We start from the raw sequence: 24,729 nt of genomic DNA, 5'->3' as shown, positions 1-24,729 counted from the left end.
TACGATCCGGAAAACAATCGCATCTCCGGCAAGTTAAGAGATTGAAAAAAAGTTCCCCCCGACCCCCTCCCCCCACCCCCCACATAAAATAAACCAGAGAACATTAACACAAAACTCATGTGGCGCCCCCTGGTTCAGAATGGCAGGCAGTAACTAGTGAGGTACCGCAAGGCTGGGTGCTGGGACCGCAGCTATTTACAATATACATTAATGACTTGGATGAAGGGATTAAAAGTACCATTAGCAAATTTGCAAATGATACAAAGCTGGGTGGTTGTGTGAACTGTGAGGAAGATGCAATGGGGTTGCAGGGTAACTTGGACAGGTTGTGTGAGTGGGCAGATGCATGGCAGATGCAGTTTAATGTGGATAAGTGTGAGGTTATCCCCTTTGGTGGTAAGAATAGGAAGGCAGAGTATTATCTGAATAAATGCAGATGTTGGTTAGTATGTTTGCAGAGAACATTGGTGATTGCTGGCGTAGCAGACTGTGAGACAGGCTGTCAGAGTATACAGCAGGGTATAGATCAGCAACACATACAAGTGCAGAAATAGCAGATGGAGTTTAATCTGAGCAAGTGTGGCTGTTGCAATTTGGGAGGTCATATGTAAGGAGAAAATCTACATTTAACTGCCTGACCCTTAGGAGCATTGATGTACAGAGGGGATATCAGTGTATCCTCTTGGGGTCCAAGTCCATAACTCCTTGAAAGTGGCAACACGAGTAGATAAATTGATGAAGAAGACATAAAGTATTCTTGCTTAATACTAAATATGGGGCAATAAATATGGGGCATAATACCAGTCTACATTTGTAGTGTATAAGAGCCGGTGTATAAGAGTCCACACCTTGAACAAAGGATACAGTCGATGAGGTTGGAGGAGGTGCAAGTGAACCTCTGCCTAACCTGAAAGGACCGTCGGGGTCCCTGGACAGAGTCGAGGGAGGAGGTGTAGGGACAGGTGTTGCATCTCCTATCTGGGGAGGGGAATGGTTCGGGTGGGAAGGGATGAGTTCACCAGGGAGTTGCAGGGGCAATGCACTATCCTGGAATCTCGATTGCAGCCACAGAATCTCCTCTCTGTCCCCCTAACTAATATGTTTCCTATCACAAAGGCTCTGCCTGACATTACCCTTCCTTGCTGTGTCTCAGAGCCTGACTTGGTGCCACAGACCACACTGCTACTGCTAAGCACCCCTGACCGGTCATCTCCCCCAACAGTATGCAGAAGTGTGTACCTGTTTCAACGGGGAATGCCCAGTGGGTCTCCAGCACTCTTTGTCCACCCATCTAATCTTTTGCTTTATCTTCAGCATGACCACCTTGCTATGGCTTCATCGATGAAGCTCGCGTTCTTCTGGATGGTCCTGAGGTCAACCAGCCACAGCTCCAGGTGCCTAATACTCTCTGTAAGGTGTTGCATCTGGCCACACCACCCACATGTGGTCATCAGGGATACCAGAAATTTCCCTGGCCCCTATTCTGCAGGAGCAGCATGTCATTTTTCCACCTTCCATCTGTACTGCTCTAAAACCAAGAGTAAAAACCACAACAATTACTCACAAGGAACAGCAGACCATTTACCTTTACCTCCTGTTACCCTCTGCTCAGCCTTTACTGAGCCTCCTTGAGCTAAATCCACAGCACTTGAAACACAGCCTAACACTGACCCTCAACACAGCACTTCACCTCCACACAGCCCCTCTCAGAGCATACGGCTCACTAAATGACACTCTTCTATACTTTGTCTTCTGGGTATTGACTGCCCAATTAGCCAATTTATTGGCATTCAATTAGCCAATCGAACAACTACCTTTTGAAATCTCCCACTGCTGCTCCGACACTGAAATACACTTGTTAGATGTTGAAAGAGATTCACCATGTTACAGGTTACCCAAACAAACCTTCAGCCCATTCCAACGTGAGCACAGTCATCCTGACCATCAAAAGCATCTACGTCAGGTGTCACCGCAAGAAAGCAGCATCTGTCCTCAAGGGTCTCCACATCGGGGCTATGCCAGTGTGGCTGTTTCCAGGTTCAGGAACAGCTTCTTCCCTACAGCCATCAGGCTATTAAATGATACACTATTGTCACATGTATTTGGGCACAGTGAAATTCTTTATTTTGTATACAATACACAAAGTACACAAAGACTCGCCACGTTTCTGGCCAAAGTTACTAAGTATAACGTATTATAGTCATGTTATAGTCATTTTAGTACAAAGTATTACAGGAATGCCATTTGTCAATATCCACTGTTGGGGATGGCCACATGAAAGGGTTAATCTTTCCATTAATCATTTCCAATTTCTGGTTCCATTATCAATCCGTTGGTATTTTCAAAATGGATTCGATTTTTGCAGCTACATTGTCCTTGATTATTAATTATTATGCCTGATAATGTAAACTTGAATCTTTCCTTTGTCAATAATATCATCTCTTGACATCCCATTAATGATCCTGGTCCCCTCCCCTCCCCTCCCCAACAGACCCCCTCCCCAGCCTTTCCTCCATCACTCCCAGCAGCACGATGCACACTTTAGGGATCTGTTGTTTGTGTTCCTTTGATTTGGTTGAGGCAGAGCCAATCTCTGCTTTGAAGCTTTAATTAATACACATGTCAATGTAGGACATCTTATAATGATCCTGAAAATGAAATCATTCCAAAGTTATAATTGTGCATTGAGAAACAAGAAAAAATAAAGAGTAAAATGATGAAGGTGAAAGACTCAGATGTGGCAACTTGCCAGAAGCCTCAATGATATGTCTCCATCTGGTTCCACATGCTGCCATTTCCCAATTCCCATCTTTCCAGGGCCCTAGTGAGACCGCACCTGGAGTACTGTGTGCAGTTTTGGTCTCCAAATTTGAGGAAGGATATTCTTGCTATTGAGGGCGTGCAGTGTAGGTTTACCAGGTTAATTACCGGAATGGCGGGACTGGTATATGTTGAAAGACTGGAGCGACTAGGCTTGTATACACTGGAATTGAGAAGGATGAGAGGAGATCTTATCGAAAAGTATAAGATTATTAAGGGGTTGGACACGTTAGAGGCAGGAAACAGTTCCCAAATTTGGGGGAATCCAGAACAAGGTGCCACAGTTTAAGAATAAGGGGTAGGCCATTTAGAACGGAGATGAGGAAAAACCTTTTCAGTCAGAGAGTTGTGAATCTGTGGAATTTTCTGCCTCAGAAGGCAGTGGAGGCCAATTCTCTGAATGCATTCAAGAGAGAGCTGGATAGAGCTCTTAAGGATAGCGGAGTCAGGAGGTATGGGGAGAAGGCAGGAACGGGGTACAGATTGAGAATGATCAGCCATGATCACATTGAATGGCGGTGCTGGCTCGAAGGGCCGAATGGCCTCCTCCTGCACCTATTGTCTATTGAAACTCAAATTCAACACTTATACAACCAAATTCCATTTGATTGATGTGCTTGAGCTGTTTATTATTTTTTAAAGTAGAATACATTTTTTTAATCTTTAAATGAAGCGCAAGATCATTTTTGAAAACTTCACACTCATAAGTAAAGCCTTAATTCAAAGAAGAAGCTATCAGAATATAATGTGAAATACACACATCACCAAAGCTATCTGCAGATTAGATGACATTGGTGCATATTATAGGCAGCCTTGTGGTTCTCAAAGGTGTAATTCTGAAAGAGCACGCAGGTATTCTTCATTCTCATGATCAATCTCCAAGGCCTTTTCAAAGTATTCAATAGCTTTGGACGTGTTCCCATCCAGCTGATATGTTAACCCTCTAACACCAAGAGCTTTGCTGTCACGTGGAGCATAGTAAAGTTTTTTATCTGCCCACTTCTCCAATTTTTCCTTACACATTCTCCGTTCTCTTGAATCATATTCAATCTTCACTCCTTTCAGAAATAGGCTGATGGCGCTTGATTCCGATCGTTTCTGGTACAGTTCAAATGACCCAGCCTTTAAACATATCTGCTGTGTGTTTTCTGGACGGATGTCCTCCAATTTCACCAGATCATTGTAGATCTCCTCTGCCTTAGAATACTCTTCATTTCTTATGCAAATATCTGCATAATCCAGCTTTGGTCGAACAGCACTCCTCGGACGGCACTCAGTGGCTTTCCAAAAATGATATTTACATTGACGGATCAACTCAGCTTGCTGCCCACGATTTTTATTACCAAGTTTGTTCAGTTTAATTCTATAACACATTCCAATTTGGTGGTGTGAGAAGCACGAGTGTGGAGTTAATTCTAACACTTGCTTCAATAGATTGATTGCTTTCTCCACTGCTCCATCTTCTTTGTAAAATTTTGCCGCGTAGCGAAGCAAATATGGACCCTCACTGGCCTTCTGCAATGCTTGTTCAACTAATGTCTTTGCTTCTTCCCTTTCACTGGGTCCTTTCAATTTTAAGGCCAGCAGCACCATGGCCATTGCATCATCTGGATCCAGCTCCAGTACACGTCGCAGATACTTCACTGACTCACTCCGTTCATGACTCTCTGGCGTTCCAGAAAATGCTTCCAGACGAAACAGAACAGTTGCTTTGCCCCTGATCCACTCTGTGTTATTGGGATCTTCCCCCAGAGCTTTCTCAAAACATCCCATAGCCTCCTCATAGTATGAAGCAGAAGATTTCAACAATGACCATCCCTTCTCCCCATACACTTCAGGTATCATTGCTGTATAGCGAGGGCCATCAGTGAGTGGTTTACAGATCATCTCCAGCTTGTCGAGGTAGGACTGTGCCTCGGTCAGTTGTCCCATGAGGTAATGCACCCAGGCAGAGTTTCCACAGGTGATGATGCTGTTTCTTTCAAATGTATCTTTGTGGTTCTCCCTCAGAATCCTGTCAGCTTCCTTTAAGTTTTGAAGAGCTTCCTCACAGTTGCCTTGCAGGCAGTTTACAAAAGCGAGTTGGTTGTAGGATGTGGCTTGATATTTATCTGCAAAGATTATGGCATCGTTTAATCGGTACACCATATCGTCCAAGTCAAGGGTCTCCTTCTGTGGGCCCCACGTGAAGTGACACTCAAGCTGATCGAGCTTCTCTTTCAACAAATCTCTCATTGTGCTGCTGCAAGAGAATAAAATTCATCAAATTCCATGTCAGGCAAGTCTGTCTCCCAATCTCACAAATAGTCAGCAGACCAGACAAGCTGCATTTGGTTATGTTGTCATTGACCTGAAGCAGTCTCCAGGCAAGACTCTGGGATGGTGTGTTGCCTCCCTGATGCTAGAGTCAATGATGATTGGGAGAGAACTGGATATTCTGAGAGGGAAGTCTCCAGAGATCCTTGTCCATATTGGTGCCAATGACATATTTAGGAAGGGAGATCGGTCCTGCAATTTTGGGAGTTGGGTAGTAGGTTAAATGTAGGACCTCCAGGTTGTCGAGGATCCCCCTCTCACCTCATGAGTGTCAGTGAGGTGGGCAATGGAGCAGGTCAACAAGTGGAGGGACTAGTGGGAAGGTGGAGGTTATGAAAAGTAAGTTGTAAAGAAAGGACAATCAGGGACAGGTTAATGAACATGGTGAGGCTGAGGGGCTGAGCTGTGTTTATTTCAATGCAAGTAGTATTTTGGAAACTGTGGTTGAGTGTAGGGCCTGAATCAGCTTGGAGCCTGTATAGAACGATGATGTTGTGACCATTACCACATTATGGTCGCTTGGTTGTGAAAGGGACAGGACTGGCAGTTTAATGCTTCAAGGTTTAGATGTTTCAGACGTGATAGAGAGAGAGAGGGAGGTAAAGGAGGTGGAGGAGTTGCACTATTAATAAGGTAGAATGTCACAGCTGTACACAGGGAGGACCCAGTGGACAATCCATCCACTGGGGAAATGTGGTTGAAGCGAAAAATAAGGAAGGCGCAGTCATTCTGATGGGATTGTACTATAGGCATCCCAACCACCAGGGGGGGTAAACGAACAGATGTGTAGACATGTTATGGAAAGATTTAAAAGCAACGTTGTTGTCGTGGCGGGTGGCGTTAGCTTCCCCAACATTGACTGCTTCTAACAAGAGGAACTGCAACAGTACATGCAACAGTCCTGCAACAGTGCAAGAGGAACTGCAACCATGCATGCAACAGTCCTGCAACAGTGCAAGAGGAACTGCAAGTGCATGCAACAGTCCTGCAACAGTGCAAGAGGAACTGCAACAGTAAATGCAACAGTCCTGCAACAGTGCAAGAAGAACTGCAACAGTACATGCAACAGTACTGCAACATCCCTGCTGTATCGGGGCAACCAGAGTTGCATGCAGTACTTCGAATGTGTTGGAGGTGGCCGGATGTGGGTGGATTACAGTGAATGTCGGTAGTGTATCGCAGCCCAGTGGGCGACCGCTTCCCCCGTGAGTGGCCGGATCGCTGGCAGCTCACCCCCACCTCACACATGGCTGTGCTCGAATAATATTCTTCCTTTGATTTTTTTTCAACCTTTTAAAACTGCAAAAATCATTATTAACTCACGGGCCGTACAAAAACAGGCAGCGGGCCGGAATAGGCAGGGGTTGCTGACCCCTGCTCTAAACCTTTCCCATCTATCCTAGACATTAAAGACAAGAGGGTAATTAAGGAGACGGTAAGACTGCTGATGGATAAAGGAGGAATATTGTGCTTGGCATCAGAGGATGATGGAGTCTGAGGAGGGATCTTGGTGTTAAACTCCCAGAAAGTGGCAACGCAGGTGGATAGCGTGGTCAAGGTGTCTTCATCGGTCATGGCATTGAATATAAAGGGCAGGAAGTCATGTTACAACTTTGTAAACCTTTGGTTAGGCTGCATTAGAAGCATTATTGCTATTCTGTTCATCTCATTACAGGAAGGATGTTGAGGCTTTGGAGAGGGTGCAGAAGGGGTTTACATGCATGTTGCCATGATTGGAGGGGATTAGCTGCAGAGTTTGGACAAAATTGGATATTTCTCTGGAATGCAGGAGGTTGAGGGCTGACTCCATACAAGTTTATAAAATTACTAGACCAAGTGGACCAGTTGGGCCCATTCCGCGTAGAGGGGGGACAGGGAAGGGGAGAGGGTGTCACTGAGTGAGGCCTGGACCCAAAGTCTCTCCAGTATTGTAGTACCCTCAATACCCCCACTCAATCCCCCTTATCCCCCCCTCCTCCCCCCACTGACCCACTCCATCCCCCCTACCCACCCCCACTTGCCCCTCCCCTGCCCCCACCCCCACTTGCACCTCCCCCAAGCCCTGTCTCCACCCCCATTTCCCCCTCCCCACCCCCTCTCACTCCCCTCAACCCCACACGCCCCCACCTCCCTCCCCTCCCCTACTCTCCCTGCTCGCACCGCACTCTCCCCCCACCCCCAATCTTCCCTCCTCCCCACCCCCTCTTCCCTTCTTCCCACCCACACCCTGCCCTCCTCCCCACCCCCACTCTCACTCTGTCCGCTCCCCACCTCCTCCCCCCCTCTCTCCTCCCTACCCCCTTTCCCCACCCACCCTCTCTCCTCCCCCCACCCCTCCCCAATTCTCCCATCTTCCTCACCCCTCTCCCCGCACTGTTCCTCTTCCCCCCACCCCCACTCTTTCCTCCCCCTCCCCACTCTCTCCTTCCCCCCACCCCCACTCTTTCCTCCCCCTCCCCACTCTCTCCTTCCCCCCACCCCCACTCCCCTCCTACACCCCACCCTCCCCCCACTCGCTCCCCCCCCCCCCCTGCGGGCCCGGCAACGTCACTTAAAGCTCCTCCGTGCGAGGGTGGATAGGAAAGAGGAGAGGATGGCACTGAGCGCGGGCACTGCCGTCAGTCGGGAGGGTGCGGCCCCTCTTGGAGCGGGAGATGCGACTACACCTCCCGGCGGTCAGCGCGGCCCGATCTGTGGAATGTCAGGCGCGAGGCATGCTGGGACGGGCGGCGGTGCATGGGGGGGGGGGGGGGGAGCGCGCCCTGCCCCCACCCCCATTTCCTCCACCCCACCCCTATTTCCCCCACTCGCTCCCACCTCCCTCCCCGTACCTCCACTCTCCCTGCCAGCACCTCACTCTCCCCCCACCCCCCAATCTTCCCTCCTCCCCACCCCCCTTTCCCCCTCCACCCCCAGACTCTCCTTCCCCCCTCCCCCCCTTCCCCAACCCCACTCTCCTCCCCCCCACTGTCTTCTCCCCCCCACTGTCTTCTCCCCCCCACCCCCCCTTTCCCCCTCCACCCCCAGACTCTCCTTCCCCCCTTCTCCCCCCTTCCCCAACCCCTCTCTCCCTTGCCCCGCACCGTCCCCCTTCCCCCCCACCCGCACTCTCTGACCCTGACCCCCAACCCCCACCCTCCCCTGCCCCCTACACCCACTGTCCCCCTTCCCCCCCACCCGCACTCTCTGACCCTGACCCCCAACCCCCTCACCCCCACCCTCCCCTGCCCCCTACACCCACTGTCCCCCTTCCCCCCCACCCGCACTCTCTGACCCTGACCCCCAACCCCCTCACCCCCACCCTCCCCTGCCCCCTACACCCACTGTCCCCCTTCCCCCCCACCCGCACTCTCTGACCCCGACCCCCAACCCCTCTCTCCCTTGCCCCGCACCGTCCCCCTTCCCCCCCACCCGCACTCTCTGACCCTGACCCCCAACCCCCTCACCCCCACCCTCCCCTGCCCCCTACACCCACTGTCCCCCTTCCCCCCCACCCGCACTCTCTGACCCCGACCCCCAACCCCTCTCTCCCTTGCCCCGCACTGTCCCCCTTCCCCCCCACCCGCACTCTCTGACCCCTGACCCCCAACCCCCTCACCCTCCCCTGCCCCCTACACCCACTGTCCCCCTTCCCCCCCACCCGCACTCTCTGACCCCGACCCCAACCCCTCTCTCCCTTGCCCCGCACTGTCCCCCTTCCCCCCCACCCGCACTCTCTGACCCCTGACCCCCTCACCCTCCCCTGCCCCCTACACCCACTGTCCCTCTTCCCCCACCTCTCCTCCCCCCACTCCCACAACTCCCTTCCCCCCACCCCCACTCTCTCCTCCCCCACAGTCTGAAGAAGGGTCTCGGCCCGAAACGTCACCCATTCCCTCTCTCCTAGATGCTGCCTGACCTGCTGAGTTACTCCAGCATTTTGTGATACCTTCGATATGTACCAGCATCTGTAGTTATTTTCCTAAACTACCGTGCCGGTCGACGTTACCATTCTGAGCTGTTCAAATTAATTTCAGATTGATCCACTAATTTTCAGTAGACCATATCATCAATAATAATCTGCAGGTAAACTTAGACACAGTAGGAATAGTCCTTACCTCATTATGCTGCTTGGATGGAAAACACTTTATACTCCTTTCTCAGCTCGAGCAGTACTTTCTCAGGTTGAATCAATCTCAAAGTGTTCTGGATGTTGTGCCTGACAGTTCCGTTATCGTTTCAACTATTCCTGACTGGGAACTGAAACTGAAACTGAAACTCAGACGTGTAATAAGGAAGGTGCGGTCATTCTGATGGGATTGTACTATAGGCATCCCAACCACCGGGGGGGGGGGGGGGGGGTAAACGAACAGATGTGTAGACATGTTATAGAAAGATTTAAAAGCAACGTTGTTGTCGTGGCGGGTGGCGTTAGATTCCCCAACATTGACTGCTTCTAACAGTGCAAGAGGAACTGCAACAGTACATGCAACAGTCCTGCAACAGTGCAAGATTAACTGCAACAGTACATGCAACAGTCCTGCAACAGTGCAAGAGGAACTGCAACAGTACATGCAACAGTCCTGCAACAGTGCAAGAGGAACTACAACATGCATGTTGCCATGATTGGAGGGGATTAGCTGCAGAGTTTGGACAACATTGGATATTTCTCTGGAATGCAGGAGGCTGAGGGCTGACTCCATACAAGTTTATAAAATTACTAGACCAAGTGGACCAGTTGGGCCCATTCCGCGTAGAGGGGGGACAGGGAAGGGGAGAGGGTGTCACTGAGTGAGGCCTGGACCCAAAGCCTCTCCAGTATTGTAGTACCCTCAATCCCCCCACTCAATCCCCCTTATCCCCCCCCCTCCCCCCACTGACCCACTCCATCCCCCCTACCCACCCCACTTGCCCCTCCCCTGCCCCCACCTCCACTTGCACCTCCTCCAAGCCCTGTCTCCACCCCCATTTCCCCCTCCCCACCCCTATTCCCCCCTCTCCCTCCCCTCAACCCCACACGCCCCCACCTCCTTCCCCTCCCCCTACCCCCACTCTCCCTGCCTGCACCGCACTCTCCCCCCCACCCCCAACTCTTCCCTTCTCCCCACCCCCATCCTGCCCTCCCCCCCCAACCCCACTCTTCCCTTCTCCCCCACCCCCAACTCTTCTCTTCTCCCACCCCCCCCCCTCCCCACCCCCGTTGGACCTAATGTGATGTTCCAATAATAAATTGGTCCATTTATTATTTTTAATTACTTTTTCATCTACAAACCTTGATTCAATAGACAATAGACAATAGACAATAGGTGCAGGAGTAGGCCATTCGGCCCTTCGAGACAGCACCACCATTCAATGTGATCATGGCTGATCATTCTCAATCAGTACCCCGTTCCTGCCTTCTCCCCATACCCCCTGACTCCGCTATCCTTAAGAGCTCTATCTAGCTCTCTCTTGAATGCATTCAGAGAATTGGCCTCCACTGCCTTCTGAGGCTGAGAATTCCACAGATTCACAACTCTCTGACTGAAAAGGTTTTTCCTCATCTCCGTTCTAAATGGCCTACCCCTTATTCTTAAACTGTGGCCCTTGGTTCTGGACTCCCCCAACATTGGGAACATGTTACCTGCCTCTAACATGTCCAACCCCTTAATAATCTTATATGTTTCGATAAGATCCCCTCCAAGCCTAGTCGCTCCAGTCTTTCAACATACGACAGTCCCGCCATTCTGGGAATTAACCTAGTAAACCTACACTGCACCCCCTCAATAGCAAGAATATCCTTCCTCAAATTTGGAGACCAAAACTACACACAGTACTCCAGGTGCGGTCTCTCTAGGGCCCTGTACAACTGCAGAAGGACCTCTTTGCTCCTATACTCAATTCCTCTTGTTATGAAGGCCAACATTCCATTGGCTTTCTTCACTGCCTGCTGTACCTGCATGCTTCCTTTCAGTGACTGATGAACTAGGACACCCAGATCTCGTTGAACGTCCCCTTTTCCTAACTTGACACCATTCAGATAATAATATGCCTTCCTATTCTTACCACCAAAGTGGATAACCTCACAATTATCCACATTAAACTGCATCTGCCATGCATCCGCCCACTCACACAACCTGTCCAAGTCACCCTGCAACCTCATAGCATCTTCCTCACAGTTCACACTACCACTACCACTACCACTTCTCCAACTTCAGATCCCGGTGGTATGAACGTCGACTTCTCCAACTTCAGATATAGTGAGGCCCGCCGGAAATTGGAGGAGCAGCACCTCATATTTCGCCTGGGCAGTTTGCAGCCCGGTGGTATGAACGTCGACTTCTCCAACTTCAGGTAGCTCCTCTGTCCCTCCCTTCCCCTCCTCCTTCCCAGTTCTCCCTCTATCTTCCTGTCTCCACCTATATCCTTCCTTTGTCCCGCCCCCCTGACATCAGTCTGAAGAAGGGTCTCGACCCGAAACGTCACCCATTCCTTTTCTCCCAAGATGCTGCCTGACCTGCTGAGTTACTCCAGCATTTTGTGAATAAACCACCCAGCTTTGTCTCATCTGCAAATTTGCTAATGGTACTTTTAATCCCTTCATCCAAGTCATTAATGCCAAGTAGTTCCAGCATGAACAAAGCTATTTTCTATATTTACACTGACATCACTTTCTTAGGTGTGATGCTTTTTTTTCAATTTCTCAATGGTTTAATGGTTCAATGGTTCTTTATTGTCACGTGTACTGAGGAACAGTGACATTTGATTTGCCAACAGCATTACAAAAAAGCAACAAGAACATAACCACATAAATATTAAACATAGACTTAAACAGCCACCACAGCGGTGTGTGCGAATCTCCAGGGCACACTGCGTAAGTGGAGATCCACAGCCATCAGTTCAATGTCCGGGCCACATACACGCTCCTTCACCGTGATGTGACCAGAGTTGTACCAACCGCTGTTACTCTCTCTGCAGTCCCTGTCCACCCGAACAGTCAGAAAGCCGTCCACACTCGCACTAGACTCCGGGATGTCCTCATGGAGCCATGTTCCCACAAACACCGAGACCACTGCACTCACGGCACTCCCTCCCTCAGAGTCCCCACCAGTGCAGGCAGCACGGCCATCTTGTTTTTCAGCGATCTCACATTCTCCACTGTGATGGAAGGCAAATCACTTATACCTTCTTCCACAGTTGGCGATCAAAGCTCCCGCAGTGGGGGCGATCAAAGCTCCTGCGATCGGGGTGGTGGAAGCTCCTGCGGTCGGAGCTCCCGAAGTCGATCCCTAACAAAGGGACCGCTAGCTCCACGATGTTAAAGCCGCAGTGCAGACGGAGATACGATGAAAAAGTCACATTTCCGTTGAGGGAAGAGATAAAAAAGGTTTATACCAACCTCCCCACCCCCCCCCCCGCCCTCCCCCCCCCCCCCACATAATACAAAAACTAAAAGTACACTAAAACATACAAGTAAAAACAGACTAAAAACAACAAAAGAAGAAAGGGCCGAGACCGACTGTTGGCAAGGCTGCCATGTACGGTGTTCATTGGTGCAAAGTCTCTATTTATCATTTCTCCATTTATTCCCACAGTGCTCCACACTCATTTAAGAGAGAGAAGAGATTTTGTAATTATTACAAAGTATAACCAAGATGTGATTTAATAACTTGTTTTAGTAATTTAATGTTTGCATACCCTGACAAGTGAATTTGGTCCTTTTTCTGTCAGTGTATCTGTCAGCTTACAATCCAGCGGGATGAATATTGATTTCTCTCATCAAGTAATCCTTGCATCCCCTCTCTCTCCATTCGATCCCCCACCCTTGTCATACCAGTTTCAAAGCTGTTTTGTTGAATCTCATTGTCTGCAACTCATTTTCACCTAGCCCACAGCTCACCTGTTTCCTATGTCATTATAACCTTTTTTGCATTTGTTCTATATCTCTCTACATTACCATCTATATCTCTCGTTTCCCTTTCCCCTGACTCTCAGCCTGAAGAAGGGTCTCAACCCCAAACGTCACCTATTCCTTTTCTCCAGCTTCCTGACCCACTGAGTTACTCCAGCTTTTTGTGTCTCTTCGGTTTAAACCAGCATCTGCAGTTCATTCCTACACATAACTGTCTCTAATCCCTGGTTCAGTGTAATTGCAATCAGGGTTAGATGCGGAAAGTGTATAGTTAATGCAGTGTGTATAGTTAATGAACCCGGAGACCCGGGTTCCATCCTGACTACTTTTAAAAAAAATTTTTTTTTAATATAAAAGTTTTATTCCAAAGAAAAACATACAAACATACTAAGCAAAATGTGATCAAACAAAAGCCGCCTGTATCGGCAGTTTACAAATTAAACAATTATCACATTAAAATCCCGCCATCTCTGTCAACAATACATTCAACCCCCCGCGGCGACCAACGTTCCCGGACCAGCCTCCAGAGTCCCCGTGGACACCGCGTGTTCCCTCTCCAGGGACACGCGGGCACGGACGTAAGCTCGGAACAGGGGTAGGCAGCCGACTTCTGTGAGGCCGTCGACTGCCCGCTGCCTGGACCCGCGGATGGCCATCTTGGCCAGGCCCAGGAGCAGACCGACAGGGAGACCCCCTCCTCCCTCCTGACCCTCCCCCCTCTGTACCGGGTGCCCAAACATTAAAAGCGTAGGGCTAAAATGGAGCCAGAACTTGAGGAGCAGCCCCTTCAGATACTGGAACAGGGGCTGTAACCTCACGCACTCTGTATACAAATGGTACACGGTCTCCTCCTCACCGCAGAAGCGACAGGCGGCAGACGAGACCGTGAACCGGCTCAAGTACCTGTTACAGGCTATAGCCTTATGCAACACTCTCCACCCCAGGTCCCCGATGTAAAGCGGGAGGACCCCCTTATAGAGAGACCTCCACTGGGGACCGCTCCCGCCGTCAGGTGGTAACAGGGCGTGTCCGGACGGAAGACGAGAGCGAGGAAGTGGAGAGTGTGCAGGAGCAGCCTGTACAAAACGCGCCTCTCCGCGTCACGGAACGGCACGCTGGGCATCTGGGAAAGGCGGCTCATATTGCGTGGGGCCGGCTCTCGGGAAGGGACCCGTGCCGTGGGCCCGATGAGCAATTCCGACGGAGCGGGGGTAAGCCTAGTCGGAATCGCTCCACGCACACGCCTCTCCTCGACACCCACCGTGACAGGGTGAGGACCGGCCCCCCTCACAACCACAGCACCCCCTCCCCCTGGGGAGCAGCGCCCTGGCTGAAGGTGACCAAATTCCTGGCTCTCAGGAGATCACGGTAAAAACCAGGCAACTCCCGCCTAGCGCGCTGACTCATGCCCGCTACCGGGAGCCGTGATCTCTCCTGGAGGCAGCGCCCCTGGCAGAGAAAGTACGTGGCCAGCGTGTGCCATCTGGGAGGGCACTCGGAGTACACGTACCTCCGCAAGGTCCTGAGTCGGAGGGCTGCCACCTGAGTGCGGACGCAGACCAGCGCCTGACCGCCCTCCTCCAACGGGAGACTACCCCGATATGATAACACACCAAGGAGGCCTGACCAGCGCCCCACACGGGCGACCACCTTCGCCTCCAGCTCCTGCCAATTCGCCTGCCAAGCCCCCTCAGTGGGACTCAGGTAGATCCCCAGATAGAGGAGGTGCGTGGTGCTCCATGCAAAAACTGCCATGTCCTCCGGCAGGGAGTCTACCTGCCACTGACCCACCAAGAGCCCAGCACACTTCCCCCAGTTGATCCTGGCGGAGGATGCGGCTGAGAACACCCGCTGGCACTCACGCATCCTCCGCAGGTCAACCGGGTCGGTGAACATTAGTAGCACATCGTCGGCGTAGGCCGAGAGAACCACCTCCACCCCCGGCCCCGGCAAAGCCAAACCTGCCAGCTGCCTCCGTAGGAGGCACAGGAATGGCTCCACACAGAGGGAATAAAGCTGGCCGGACATGGGGCATCCCTGACGAACCCCCCTCCCAAAGTGAATGGGAGCCAACAAAGAGCCATTGACCTTGACCAGGCACTCTGCAGCAGCGTATAGGAGCCGGACCCGGGCCACAAAATGGGGTCCGAATCCAAACGCCCGCAGAGTCCCGAGAAGGTAGTCGTGTCCCACCCGGTCAAACGCCTTCTCCTGGTCAAGGGAGAGAAAGGTAACTGACTGACCAGCCCTCTGGCACAGATGGATCAGGTCCCGGACCAGATGGATATTGTCCTGGATGGACCGGCCCGGGACTGTGTAGGACTGGTCAGGGTGGATCACATGGGACAGCATGGGCCCCAGGCGATTGGCCAATGCCCGTGCAAAGACTTTGTAACCCGTACTGAGAAGAGAGACCGGGCGCCAGTTCTTCAAGAGGCGGAGATCGCCCTTCTTGGGCAGCAGGACGACGACTGCCCTGCGCCACGAGAAGGGCATCTCCCCGGTCGCCAGGCTCTCCCCCAACACCTTCACATAGTCGCCCCCCAGGACACCCCAGAAGGCTCGAAGAAACTCCACAGTCAGCCCATCCAGCCCCGGAGACTTGCCCCTACTGAGCTGGTGCAGGGCACCAGTCAACTCCTCCAGAGTTAGGGGATCATCGAGGCGCTCGGCCACCTCCCTGCACACTACGGGTAAGCCCTCCCACAGCACCCCTTGTGCCTCCTCACTAGATGTTCCCTCGGAGAACAGAGTGTCATAGAATGACCAAACTGAGGCACCGATCCTCTCTGGATCCGTGACGGAGGAGCCATCGTCCGCAAGCAACTCGACAAACTGCCTGCGGGCACCTCGGCACTTCTCCAGGGAGAAGAAAAAGGGGGAGGCGCGGTCCAGATCGTGCAACATCTGGACTCGCGACATCACATACGCGCCCCGGGACCTCCTCAGCTGCAAGTCCCTCAGTGCCCCTTTCTTCTCCTGGTACTCCTCCCATTCACAAGAGTCCCCCTCCGTCTGACCCAGGCGAGACTCCGAGTCGAGCAACTCTCTCTCAAGCCGTCCGATCTCGGAGTCCCGCCCCTTGGTCGACCCCCTCGTGTAGTCCTGGCAAAACAGACGGACGTAAGCCTTCCCTACATCCCACCACTGCCTTAGGGAAGGGAAACGCCCCTGCCTTTCCCTCCACTCCACCCAGAACTGCTTGAATGAATCCCGGAACCGGCGCTCCTCCAGCAGCCGGTTGTTGAAGTGCCAGTACGCGGACCCTGCCCGTGTGCGCGTCAGGATAAAGTCCACTCGCACCAGGCAGTGGTCCGAGCACGGCTCCAACTGCATGGAGGCTGCCGAGACACAGGACACATAGGCCTTAGACACGTATACACGGTCAATACGGGAACCACCCCCCTTAAACCTGTACGAGAAGGCGCCGGAGTTGGGATGGAAATTCCTCCAAGCATCTACTAGCTCAAAAGAATCCACCAACTCCCTTAATGTCTTGACCGCTGCCGGATCGCGCTGAATGCCAGAGCGATCTCTCGCCTCAAGGGTACAATTAAAATCACCCCCCAGGAAAACACACTCCCCCCGATCGATGGTGTTCAACAGCGCGGTCACTTCTTGTGTTAACCGCGTCTGCATAGCACCGCTCTTGGGGGCGTACACATTAATAAAATGTAACGGCACGCCATCCAGGCGCACGGCCAGATACAACAACCGGCCTGGTACAATGTCCTGCACCTTGACAATCTCCGGCTGGAAAGATGGGGCCAACAGGAAGGCCACTCCACTCGAAATGGAGGTGAGATGGCTCATGTAGACCCCCCCTTCCCACTCCAGGAGCCAGGTGGGCTCGTCACTAGCTACAGTGTGTGTTTCCTGCAGGAAGCTCACCGCGTACCTCCCGTCCCTCAGCACCGAGAGATGGTGAAACCTACGGAGAGACCCCCTGCCCCCATTAATATTCAGGCTGGCTATAGTGAGCTTCATTTTGAAAGCGCACAAGAACTTTTACCAGCCCCCCCCGTGACGGAGTGGAGCCTCCCCGAGCCCTCTGCCCTTTCTTTAGGGACTTAAAAAGCTCTTGGAGCTGGCGCCGCTCATTTTTCAATACACCTGCCACGTTCCCCTCCTCCTGAAGGATGGCATAAATGGACTGCAAGGGTACCGTCAGGTCTGACCAGAGGTCGACAGCCAGATCTGCCTTATTCCTCTTCCCTCTGCTGTCCTTCAGAAAGCCCCGGAGTTCCCAGATATCAACAAGCCGACACATGGGGCTGCAGGTGGGACAGTCCATCAACTCACTGTCGCTGGACTCCACGTCCCCCTCCTCCTCCCACTCAATGTCTGAGCCCGAGTCTGGATAGTTCTGACTCCCAGCCGCCTCGCTCACCCCTCCCTGTGAGGTGGGCGGGTCGGCCACATCACCCGGTCCCTCCTCCGTCACCATCCCACCCCCAGGATCAGTGACGGGGACAGGTACCGGTACCTCTAACTGTGGCAAGCTGCCTGGTAAATGGCCAGGCTCCTGCACACCCCCACCGCCCTCTGTAACCGGATTGGGGGCAGTGATGTTGGAGGAAGTCTCCGGGGCGGGCAGTGAGAGGGTACGTCTGGAGTCCGACCGAAGGACACGATCCGAAACGACCATGTCCTCCTTCGCACCCAGGGCACCAGGCCCAGCACCGTCACCCAGAGAGTCCCCGTCCCCCACCACCAGGGGAACCACCTCGCTCTGGCCCTCAGGGGGCGATGTTCCCGGAGTGTCCCCTGCTCCCTCAGCCGGTGGGGCATCACACCCCTCAATAGGACTCGTAGCCTCAACGGGGAGCACAGGCTGGGGACCCACCCCTAAACTCAAGTCCCCCCCATCAATCTTCCCCTGGTCACCCTCTAAGCCAGCGGACGCAATCCCTGGGGGAACAGTCCCCAGGGGTAGTGTGTCACCACTCTCAGGTGGTCCCTGCACTACAGAGGCATCCTCCTGCCCAGAGGAAGTGTGCACTGGGTACTCTGCCTCAACAGGGGAGAAACGCCTCCCTTCAGGTCGCCCCTGACCTTCAGGGCCGTTCTCCGTGTCAGAGGACGCACGCCTCCTCCTCTTATAACCACTAGGGTGCGGTGGTACAGTCAGCTCCATTGCTGAAGCCTGTTCCTCCGCCCCGCCATCTACCTGCTCATCCTCTCCAGCCTTCAGACCCTCAGGCTTCCCTGGGCTAGGCTCAGAGGCGAGCTCGATAATATCTACTGCCGGGGGACCCTCATTAAGGTGACCTTCTGCCTGGCGTCCCGCTTGAACGTTCTTCTTCTTGTTTTTAACTTTCTTACTCTTCTGTCTCTCCCAGTGCCCCTCATCCACCCCCCACCCTGCACCGGCATCCTCCGCCACAGGTACAAGACATGGGGGTGGTGGGGGAATGGAGGATGGGGGCAAGGGAACAAAGTCATCACGGGCCACCGTGGTAGAACCAGCAGCCCCAGATGGGCCAGCACTGCCTTCCTGGGCCACCTTGGTGGAGCTGGCAGCCTGGTGCTTGGGACAATTCCTGCGGAAATGCCCCACCTCTTTGCATGCATGGCAGCGTGCTTGGCCCGTGTTCCAAAACACGCGATAGCAGAATCCTTCCCATTCAACCTCAAAATTCCCCTCCATATCAATCCCCTGTGCCAGCTGTATGTACACACGGCGATTGAACGTTAATACATGCTGCATCTCGGGATCATCCAACCTATGCAACAGTTTGGTGGGCCCAGACCGCACCTCCCCCAGCTTAGTTACATGTGGGAGCAGGAGCGCGTCCGGAACATAAGGGGGAACGTTGAACAGCATGACCGGCAGCACGGGCCGTCCCCATGGGTCCACCGCCATGTAAATCCCAGCCACCGTGATCCCCCTTTCCAGTGCGGTAGCCACCGACTGCTCAGTCTTTAGGATGACAACAGCCTTCCCACTGACCACCGCGCCTGCGATTATGGCCTTCTTGCCAACAGTCTCCCCCAGCGCGGTTAGCACAGCCTTGAAGGTAATGTTGCCCTGCAAGGTCACTTTCACCCCATGTATACGCCCCAACGATTCATCGCCCTTAGTCACGGAGACTGCCGACTGTACGGCAGCTGCATAATTCTTAGGGGCCGCCATCTTTAGGGCGTGGAGCAAAACAAAACGTCTCAGTATTTTATAAGTCAAAGCAGTCTTTCTGCTATTGCTGCACCTCCACGCATTTGCAGCAGTTTAAAGTCTTGTGAAGGCTTTCCTGGCAAAGCAACAGAAGCAGTCTCCTCCTGATAATATAGGGAAAAGTCCGTGCCAATCCTCCCGTCGTAGAAAATGGAGCTTCCGGAGGCTACTTCCCCAGGTCTCGGTCGACCTCCCGGCTTCAACGAAAATCCAATGAACTGTTGCCGTACTTACCCGGCACACCTGGACCTGGCAAAGTCGGTGTGGGAGGGAGCTTTCCGATGCTACAGACCACAAACACCGCTCTAGACTCAGCTCCCACCAGTTCAAGTGCAACTTGGCCTTCTGCCAGCCACTGCCGCTCCTACGACTTTCAGAAACACGAACAAATCCTCCTTAATTAGAGGACTCTTTCAACAAAGAGAGTCTCTGCTTTCCGACAGAACTCCAAAAAGCAAATTCTGACTGCTTTAGTTTGTCCTTGCCAAACAAATCCTTCGAAAATAATCAAATCCTCACAGCCAGCGCCAGACACCCACGTCCGATCCTGACCACGGGTGCTGTCTGTACGGAGTTTGTACGTTCTCCCCGTGACCTGCGTGGGTTTTCTCCGAGATCATTGGTTTCCTCCCACACTCGAAAGACGTAAAGGTTTGTTGGTTAATTGGCTTGGTAAATGTATAAATTGTTCCTAGTGAGTGTAGGATAGTGTTAATGTGCGGGGATTACTGGTTGGCGCGGTAACTGGTGGGCCAAAATGCCTATTTCCGCACTGTATCTCTAAACAATTCCAAAATAAACTTTCGCTAATTTTCTACATAGGAAGTTCAATTTCCATTTGATAATAATTTGGGATTAAATGAAAACAACTAGGTCATGAGTAAAATTAATGCCCGGCGGGGGCTTCAATGTCGGGAGCCACGACCGCCCCGACGTGCAGCGGCAGCATCTTCGCCCGCCGTGAATCGCGGGGCTTGGGTCGGCCCACTGCGGACCTTTCACCGTCCGGCGCGGCCTGGAACGTGGCAACTTCAACAGCCTGACCGCGGGAGAAGACGGCAGGGGAAGAGAAAAAACATTCTGGCCTTCCATCACAGTGAGGAGGGGACTGGAGGAGACTCACTGTGATGGATATTTCTTTATTTGTTTTGTGTTGGTTTGTGGTTGTGTGTGTTATTGCTTATTTTATTGCTCTTATTGTTGGACTGTGGGTGACGAAATCTCGTCCAAAAGACTTGTTTTTTTTGGATGACAATAAAGGTAATTCTGATTCTGATTCTGAGATATGACTTAAACATGAAATCCATGCAGGGTCTCAGGTCAAGCCATCTATTCCGTTATCTCGTGTATCTCGTTGCAGACTAGTCTTTCTCACAGTACCCCTGAATCTCCCACTTCACCGACACTAGGGAAACCTTACAGTGGGCAATTAACCCCACCAACCAACATGTCTTTATGACATTGGAGGAAACTGCAGCACCTGGGGTAAACCCATGAGATCATTGGAAATAGACAAAAAAAGCTGGAGTAACTCAGCAGGTCTGGCAGCATCTCTGGGGAGAAGGAATGGGTGACGTTTCAGGTCGAGACCCTTCTTCAGTCTGATGTCAGGGGAGAGGAAGATGCATAGGTAAGGAAGTGTAAGGTGTGGGTTCTTGGGTATCTTGGTTCTTGGTCCTCCAAAATATTCCAAATGGAATTTAAACTGGTGGAGTATGGATTTAAGCAAGACGGGCTTCTTGGAGAAGAGCTGCCTTAAATAAAGTTGTGTCTGGTTGAATAACTATAGTAGGGTGAAGACTATTCCAAGCTTTAATTGTGCAAGGGGGGAATGAATTGCTATACACATCTGTCTTGATAGCCGGTATCTCCAATTGAATCGAATGCCCTCGTCTACTCCTGATAGGTTTGGGTTTGGTGTAGATGTGGTCATCTATTTCGAGCTGACCATTTAACATTTTGTAAAAACAGGTCAAGCGGTGGGCTTAACGTCTGTATTGGAGCGGGTTCCACCCCAATGGATTTAGAAGTTGGGTAACACTCGCTTCTCTCTCAGGTATTTGTAACAAAACCAGCTGCCTGTCTTTAGACACGTTCGATGGAAGAAATGTTTCTATTTGTGTATGGGTCCCATTCTGCAACGGCGTAGTCCAAATGTGGTCTAACAGAGGGTCAAGAGTGAAAACAGGACAAAGAGAATGGAGACAAAGGGAAATGTCGAGTAGATCATTGTTGGCTGGGAGAAGGTAACAACAAAGCAAACAGAGATAAAATGTGGTCGGAGACAGTAAGACTGGTCGGAGAACTGGGATGGAGAGGGGATGGAGAGAAAGGGCAAGCAAGGGTTACTTAAAGTTAGAGAAGTCAATGTTCATACAGCTTGGGTGTATACTGCCCAAGTGAAATACAGTAGGAGGATCATTGGAAAATTGTACAAACATCACACAGGTAAGACTGGAAGTCAGGTTTCAATCAGTTGCTGGAACTATGAAGCATCAGCACTACCTGCTGTGCTACTGCCCTGTCTGAAGATGGTTTTCAAATTTCTTGCTCAGGTCATTACATCCACTAAATGCAGCACTGGTTACAAAAGCTTTCACATTACTCTCAAAAACACAACATTGGATCTAAATGTACGTTATTTTCCTCTCAAACCTACTTCAACAATTTTCTTTCTCTAAGTGATACCGATCATAGAGGAATAAGAAAACTGAAGTAAGAATTCTATTAATATGGTCAATCCTCCCTCAGAGTTCCGCATTGTCTGGAAGTAACTTGAACTTGAACAGTATTGATAATCTAGTTGAAATGACTCTGTCTCGAAACTTATGTTGAAAGACTGGAGCGACTAGGCTTGTATACACTGGAATTTAGAAGGATGAGAGGGGATCTTATCGAAACATATAACATTATTAAGGGGTTGGACACGTTAGAGGCAGGAAACATGTTCCCAATGTTGGGGGAGTCCAAGACCAGGGGCCACAGTTTAAGAATAAGGGGTAGGCAATTTAGAATGGAAATGAGGAAAAACTTTTTCTGTCAGAGAGTTGTAAATCTGTGGAATTCACTGCCTCAGAAGGCAGTGGAGGCTAATTCCCTGAATCTATTCAAGAGAGAGCTAGATAAAGGATAGCGGAGTCAGTGGGGTATAGGGAGAAGGCAGGAACGGGGTACTCATTGAGAATGATCAGCCATGATCACATTGAATGGGGGTGCTGGCTCGAAGGGCCGAATGGCCTACTCCTGCACCTATTGTCTATTGTCTATTGAAACATAATGGCAAGGAGTTTACAGATGCAATGATGTGTAAGGTACCCGTGTGAAGCCGGCAGCAATTTCGGGCAGTTGCCTATGTGTATTAACATGGAGAATTCCATCAGTTGCCATTAATGAGGTCTTACTCCAGCACTGAGAAGAGATGTCAGACCATGGAGGTGTAATGTTTCAGTATAAATAGTCATAGAGTCATAGAGTGATACAGTGTGGAAACAGGCCCTTCATAGAGTGATACAGTGTGGAAACAGGCCCTTCGGCCCAACTTGCCCACACTGACCAACAATATCCCAGCTACACTTAGGAGAGAGAAACAGAATTACTGTTACAGAGAGTTAGATGGAGCTCTAGGGGCTAGTGGAATCAAGGGATATGGGGAGAAGGCAGGCACGGGTTACTGATTGTGGATGATCAGCCATGATCACAATGAATGGCGGTGCTGGCTTGAAGGGCCAAATGGCCTCCTCCTGCACCTATTTTCTAAAACATAGCACAAAAAGTAAGGAAATTTGTGTTTGGTAGATTATTTCTTTGTTGTAACAATGCTTCTTGGCAATAAATCCTATACTGTTGGAAAGCCTGTTTATTTCCCTTTTAAATGGTGCCACATTTGTAAGGAACATGCATTTGTGGGATGAGTAGCAGAGCTGAGTATGTGGGTTGCACCCATGAAAAATCTGCCAAATCTTCTCTGCCAATGCCAAACAGCTTATTCTGCCATTGACTCTTGTTCAGTGTTGTTTGGTGGATTGGATGATTGAAGTCTGAAGAAACAAGACATATTGGCAATTTAACAATTTATTCATTTAATAAACAGGAGCCTCAGTAGCGTGTGGAAGAACCATACACAGCCACAACAGCCTGGCACCTCCTCCTCATGCTGGTCACCAGCCTGGTCACACACTGTTGTGGGATGGCATCCCATTCTTCAACCAGCATTTGTCGCAAGTCAGCCAACGTGGTTGTGTTGGTCACTCTGGCACGAACAGCACGCCCAAGCTGATCCCACAAGTGTTCAATGGGGTTGAGGTCAGGACTGCTGGCAGGCCATTCGATCCTCTCCACTCCCAAATTCTGGAGGTAGTCTCTGAGAAACCCTGCTCTGTGGGGGCGAGCATTGTCATCTTGGAGGATAGAGTTCGGTCCCAGACTCTGGAGATATGGGATTGCCACTGGTTGCAGAATCTCATCTCGATATCTCTCTGCATTGAGATTGCCTCCAATGATGACAAGCCTCGTTTTTCCAGTGAGGGAGATGCCGCCCCACACCATCACACTGCCTCCACCAAAAGATGTTACTCTATCGGTGCAGCCATCAGCATAGCGTTCTCCATGTCTTCTCCACACTTTGACCCTATGATCCAACTGCCGTAGGCAGAATCTGGACTCATCGCTGAACATAACGTTCCTCCACATGTTCAGGTTCCAGTGCACGTGTTGCCGACACCAGTGCAAACGGGCCTGACGGTGAAGGGCAGTCATGGCAGGCCTCCTGGCAGCCCTATGAGACTGGAGATCGGCTGCGTGCAGTCTGTTCCGAATTGTCTGGGCAGAAAGTCGTCGGCCATATCGTCCTGCAAACCTTGACTGCAAATCTGTAGAAGACAGCCTACGGTTCCTAAGTGCTGACAGGGTGAGGAAACGGTCTTCTTCGGGTGTCGTCTTCTTGGGACGCCCACTTCGCGGCCTGTCTCTGACATCCCCCGTTATATGGAACTTGGCCTTCACTTTGGAGATGGTACTAGGGCTCACTCCAAATAATGCCGCAACTTGGTTTTGCGAAACACCAGCTTGAAGTTGCCCTATCGCACGGGCTCTATCCAGATCAGTCAAACGTGGCATGCCGATTCTTGGAGCAGACACCTACTGACCACTGTAGCAGGGCCCATGCTCACAGATGCTGCCAATCAGGTGCCAATCAGGCACCTGATTGTCAGCACTTGGGGGTACCAGAAACTCAAAACAAGAGTCAATAGCAACAGCAGTTTGGCATTGGCAGAGAAGATTTGGCAAATTTTTCATGGGCGCAACCCACATACTCAGCTCTGCTGCTCATCCCACAAATGCATGTTCCTTACAAATGTGGCACCATTTAAAAGGGAAATAAACAGGCTTTCCAACGGTATAAGATTTATTGCCAAGAAGCATTGTTACAACAAAGAAATAATCTACCAAACACAAATTTCCTTATTTTTTGTGCTATGTTTATATCTATGTCTATGTCAATGTCTTTCATAGTCACATTTTGACAAAGGGTTATTGACCAAGAACACTA

At 51.2% G+C, this 24,729-nt stretch overlaps 1 protein-coding gene across 2 annotated transcripts; it reads right to left on the bottom strand.

Moving 5' to 3' along the window:
- Positions 1 to 2,111: 2,111 nt before the first annotated feature.
- Positions 2,112 to 9,361, bottom strand: LOC144601000 (antiviral innate immune response effector IFIT1-like). 2 transcript variants are annotated; one of them, XM_078412907.1, is made up of 2 exons: positions 9,234 to 9,361; positions 2,112 to 5,062 (listed from the first exon to the last, which is right to left on the bottom strand). In XM_078412907.1, exons 1-2 carry the CDS (start codon positions 9,236 to 9,238, stop codon positions 3,643 to 3,645), a joined length of 1,425 nt encoding a protein of 474 aa, XP_078269033.1. In that variant the 5' UTR covers positions 9,239 to 9,361; the 3' UTR covers positions 2,112 to 3,642. The 2 variants fall into 2 exon arrangements, with proteins under 2 accessions (XP_078269033.1, XP_078269035.1); XM_078412909.1 differs by having other exon boundaries at positions 2,112 to 5,059; positions 9,234 to 9,334.
- Between the last annotated feature and the right edge of the window lie 15,368 nt (positions 9,362 to 24,729).

Source organism: Rhinoraja longicauda, chromosome 16 (genome assembly GCF_053455715.1).
Source record: "Rhinoraja longicauda isolate Sanriku21f chromosome 16, sRhiLon1.1, whole genome shotgun sequence".
Classification (NCBI taxonomy): Eukaryota; Metazoa; Chordata; class Chondrichthyes; order Rajiformes; family Arhynchobatidae; genus Rhinoraja; species Rhinoraja longicauda.
Note: the sequence above shows the minus strand (reverse complement) of the source record. Positions and strands in the feature narration are given on the sequence as shown.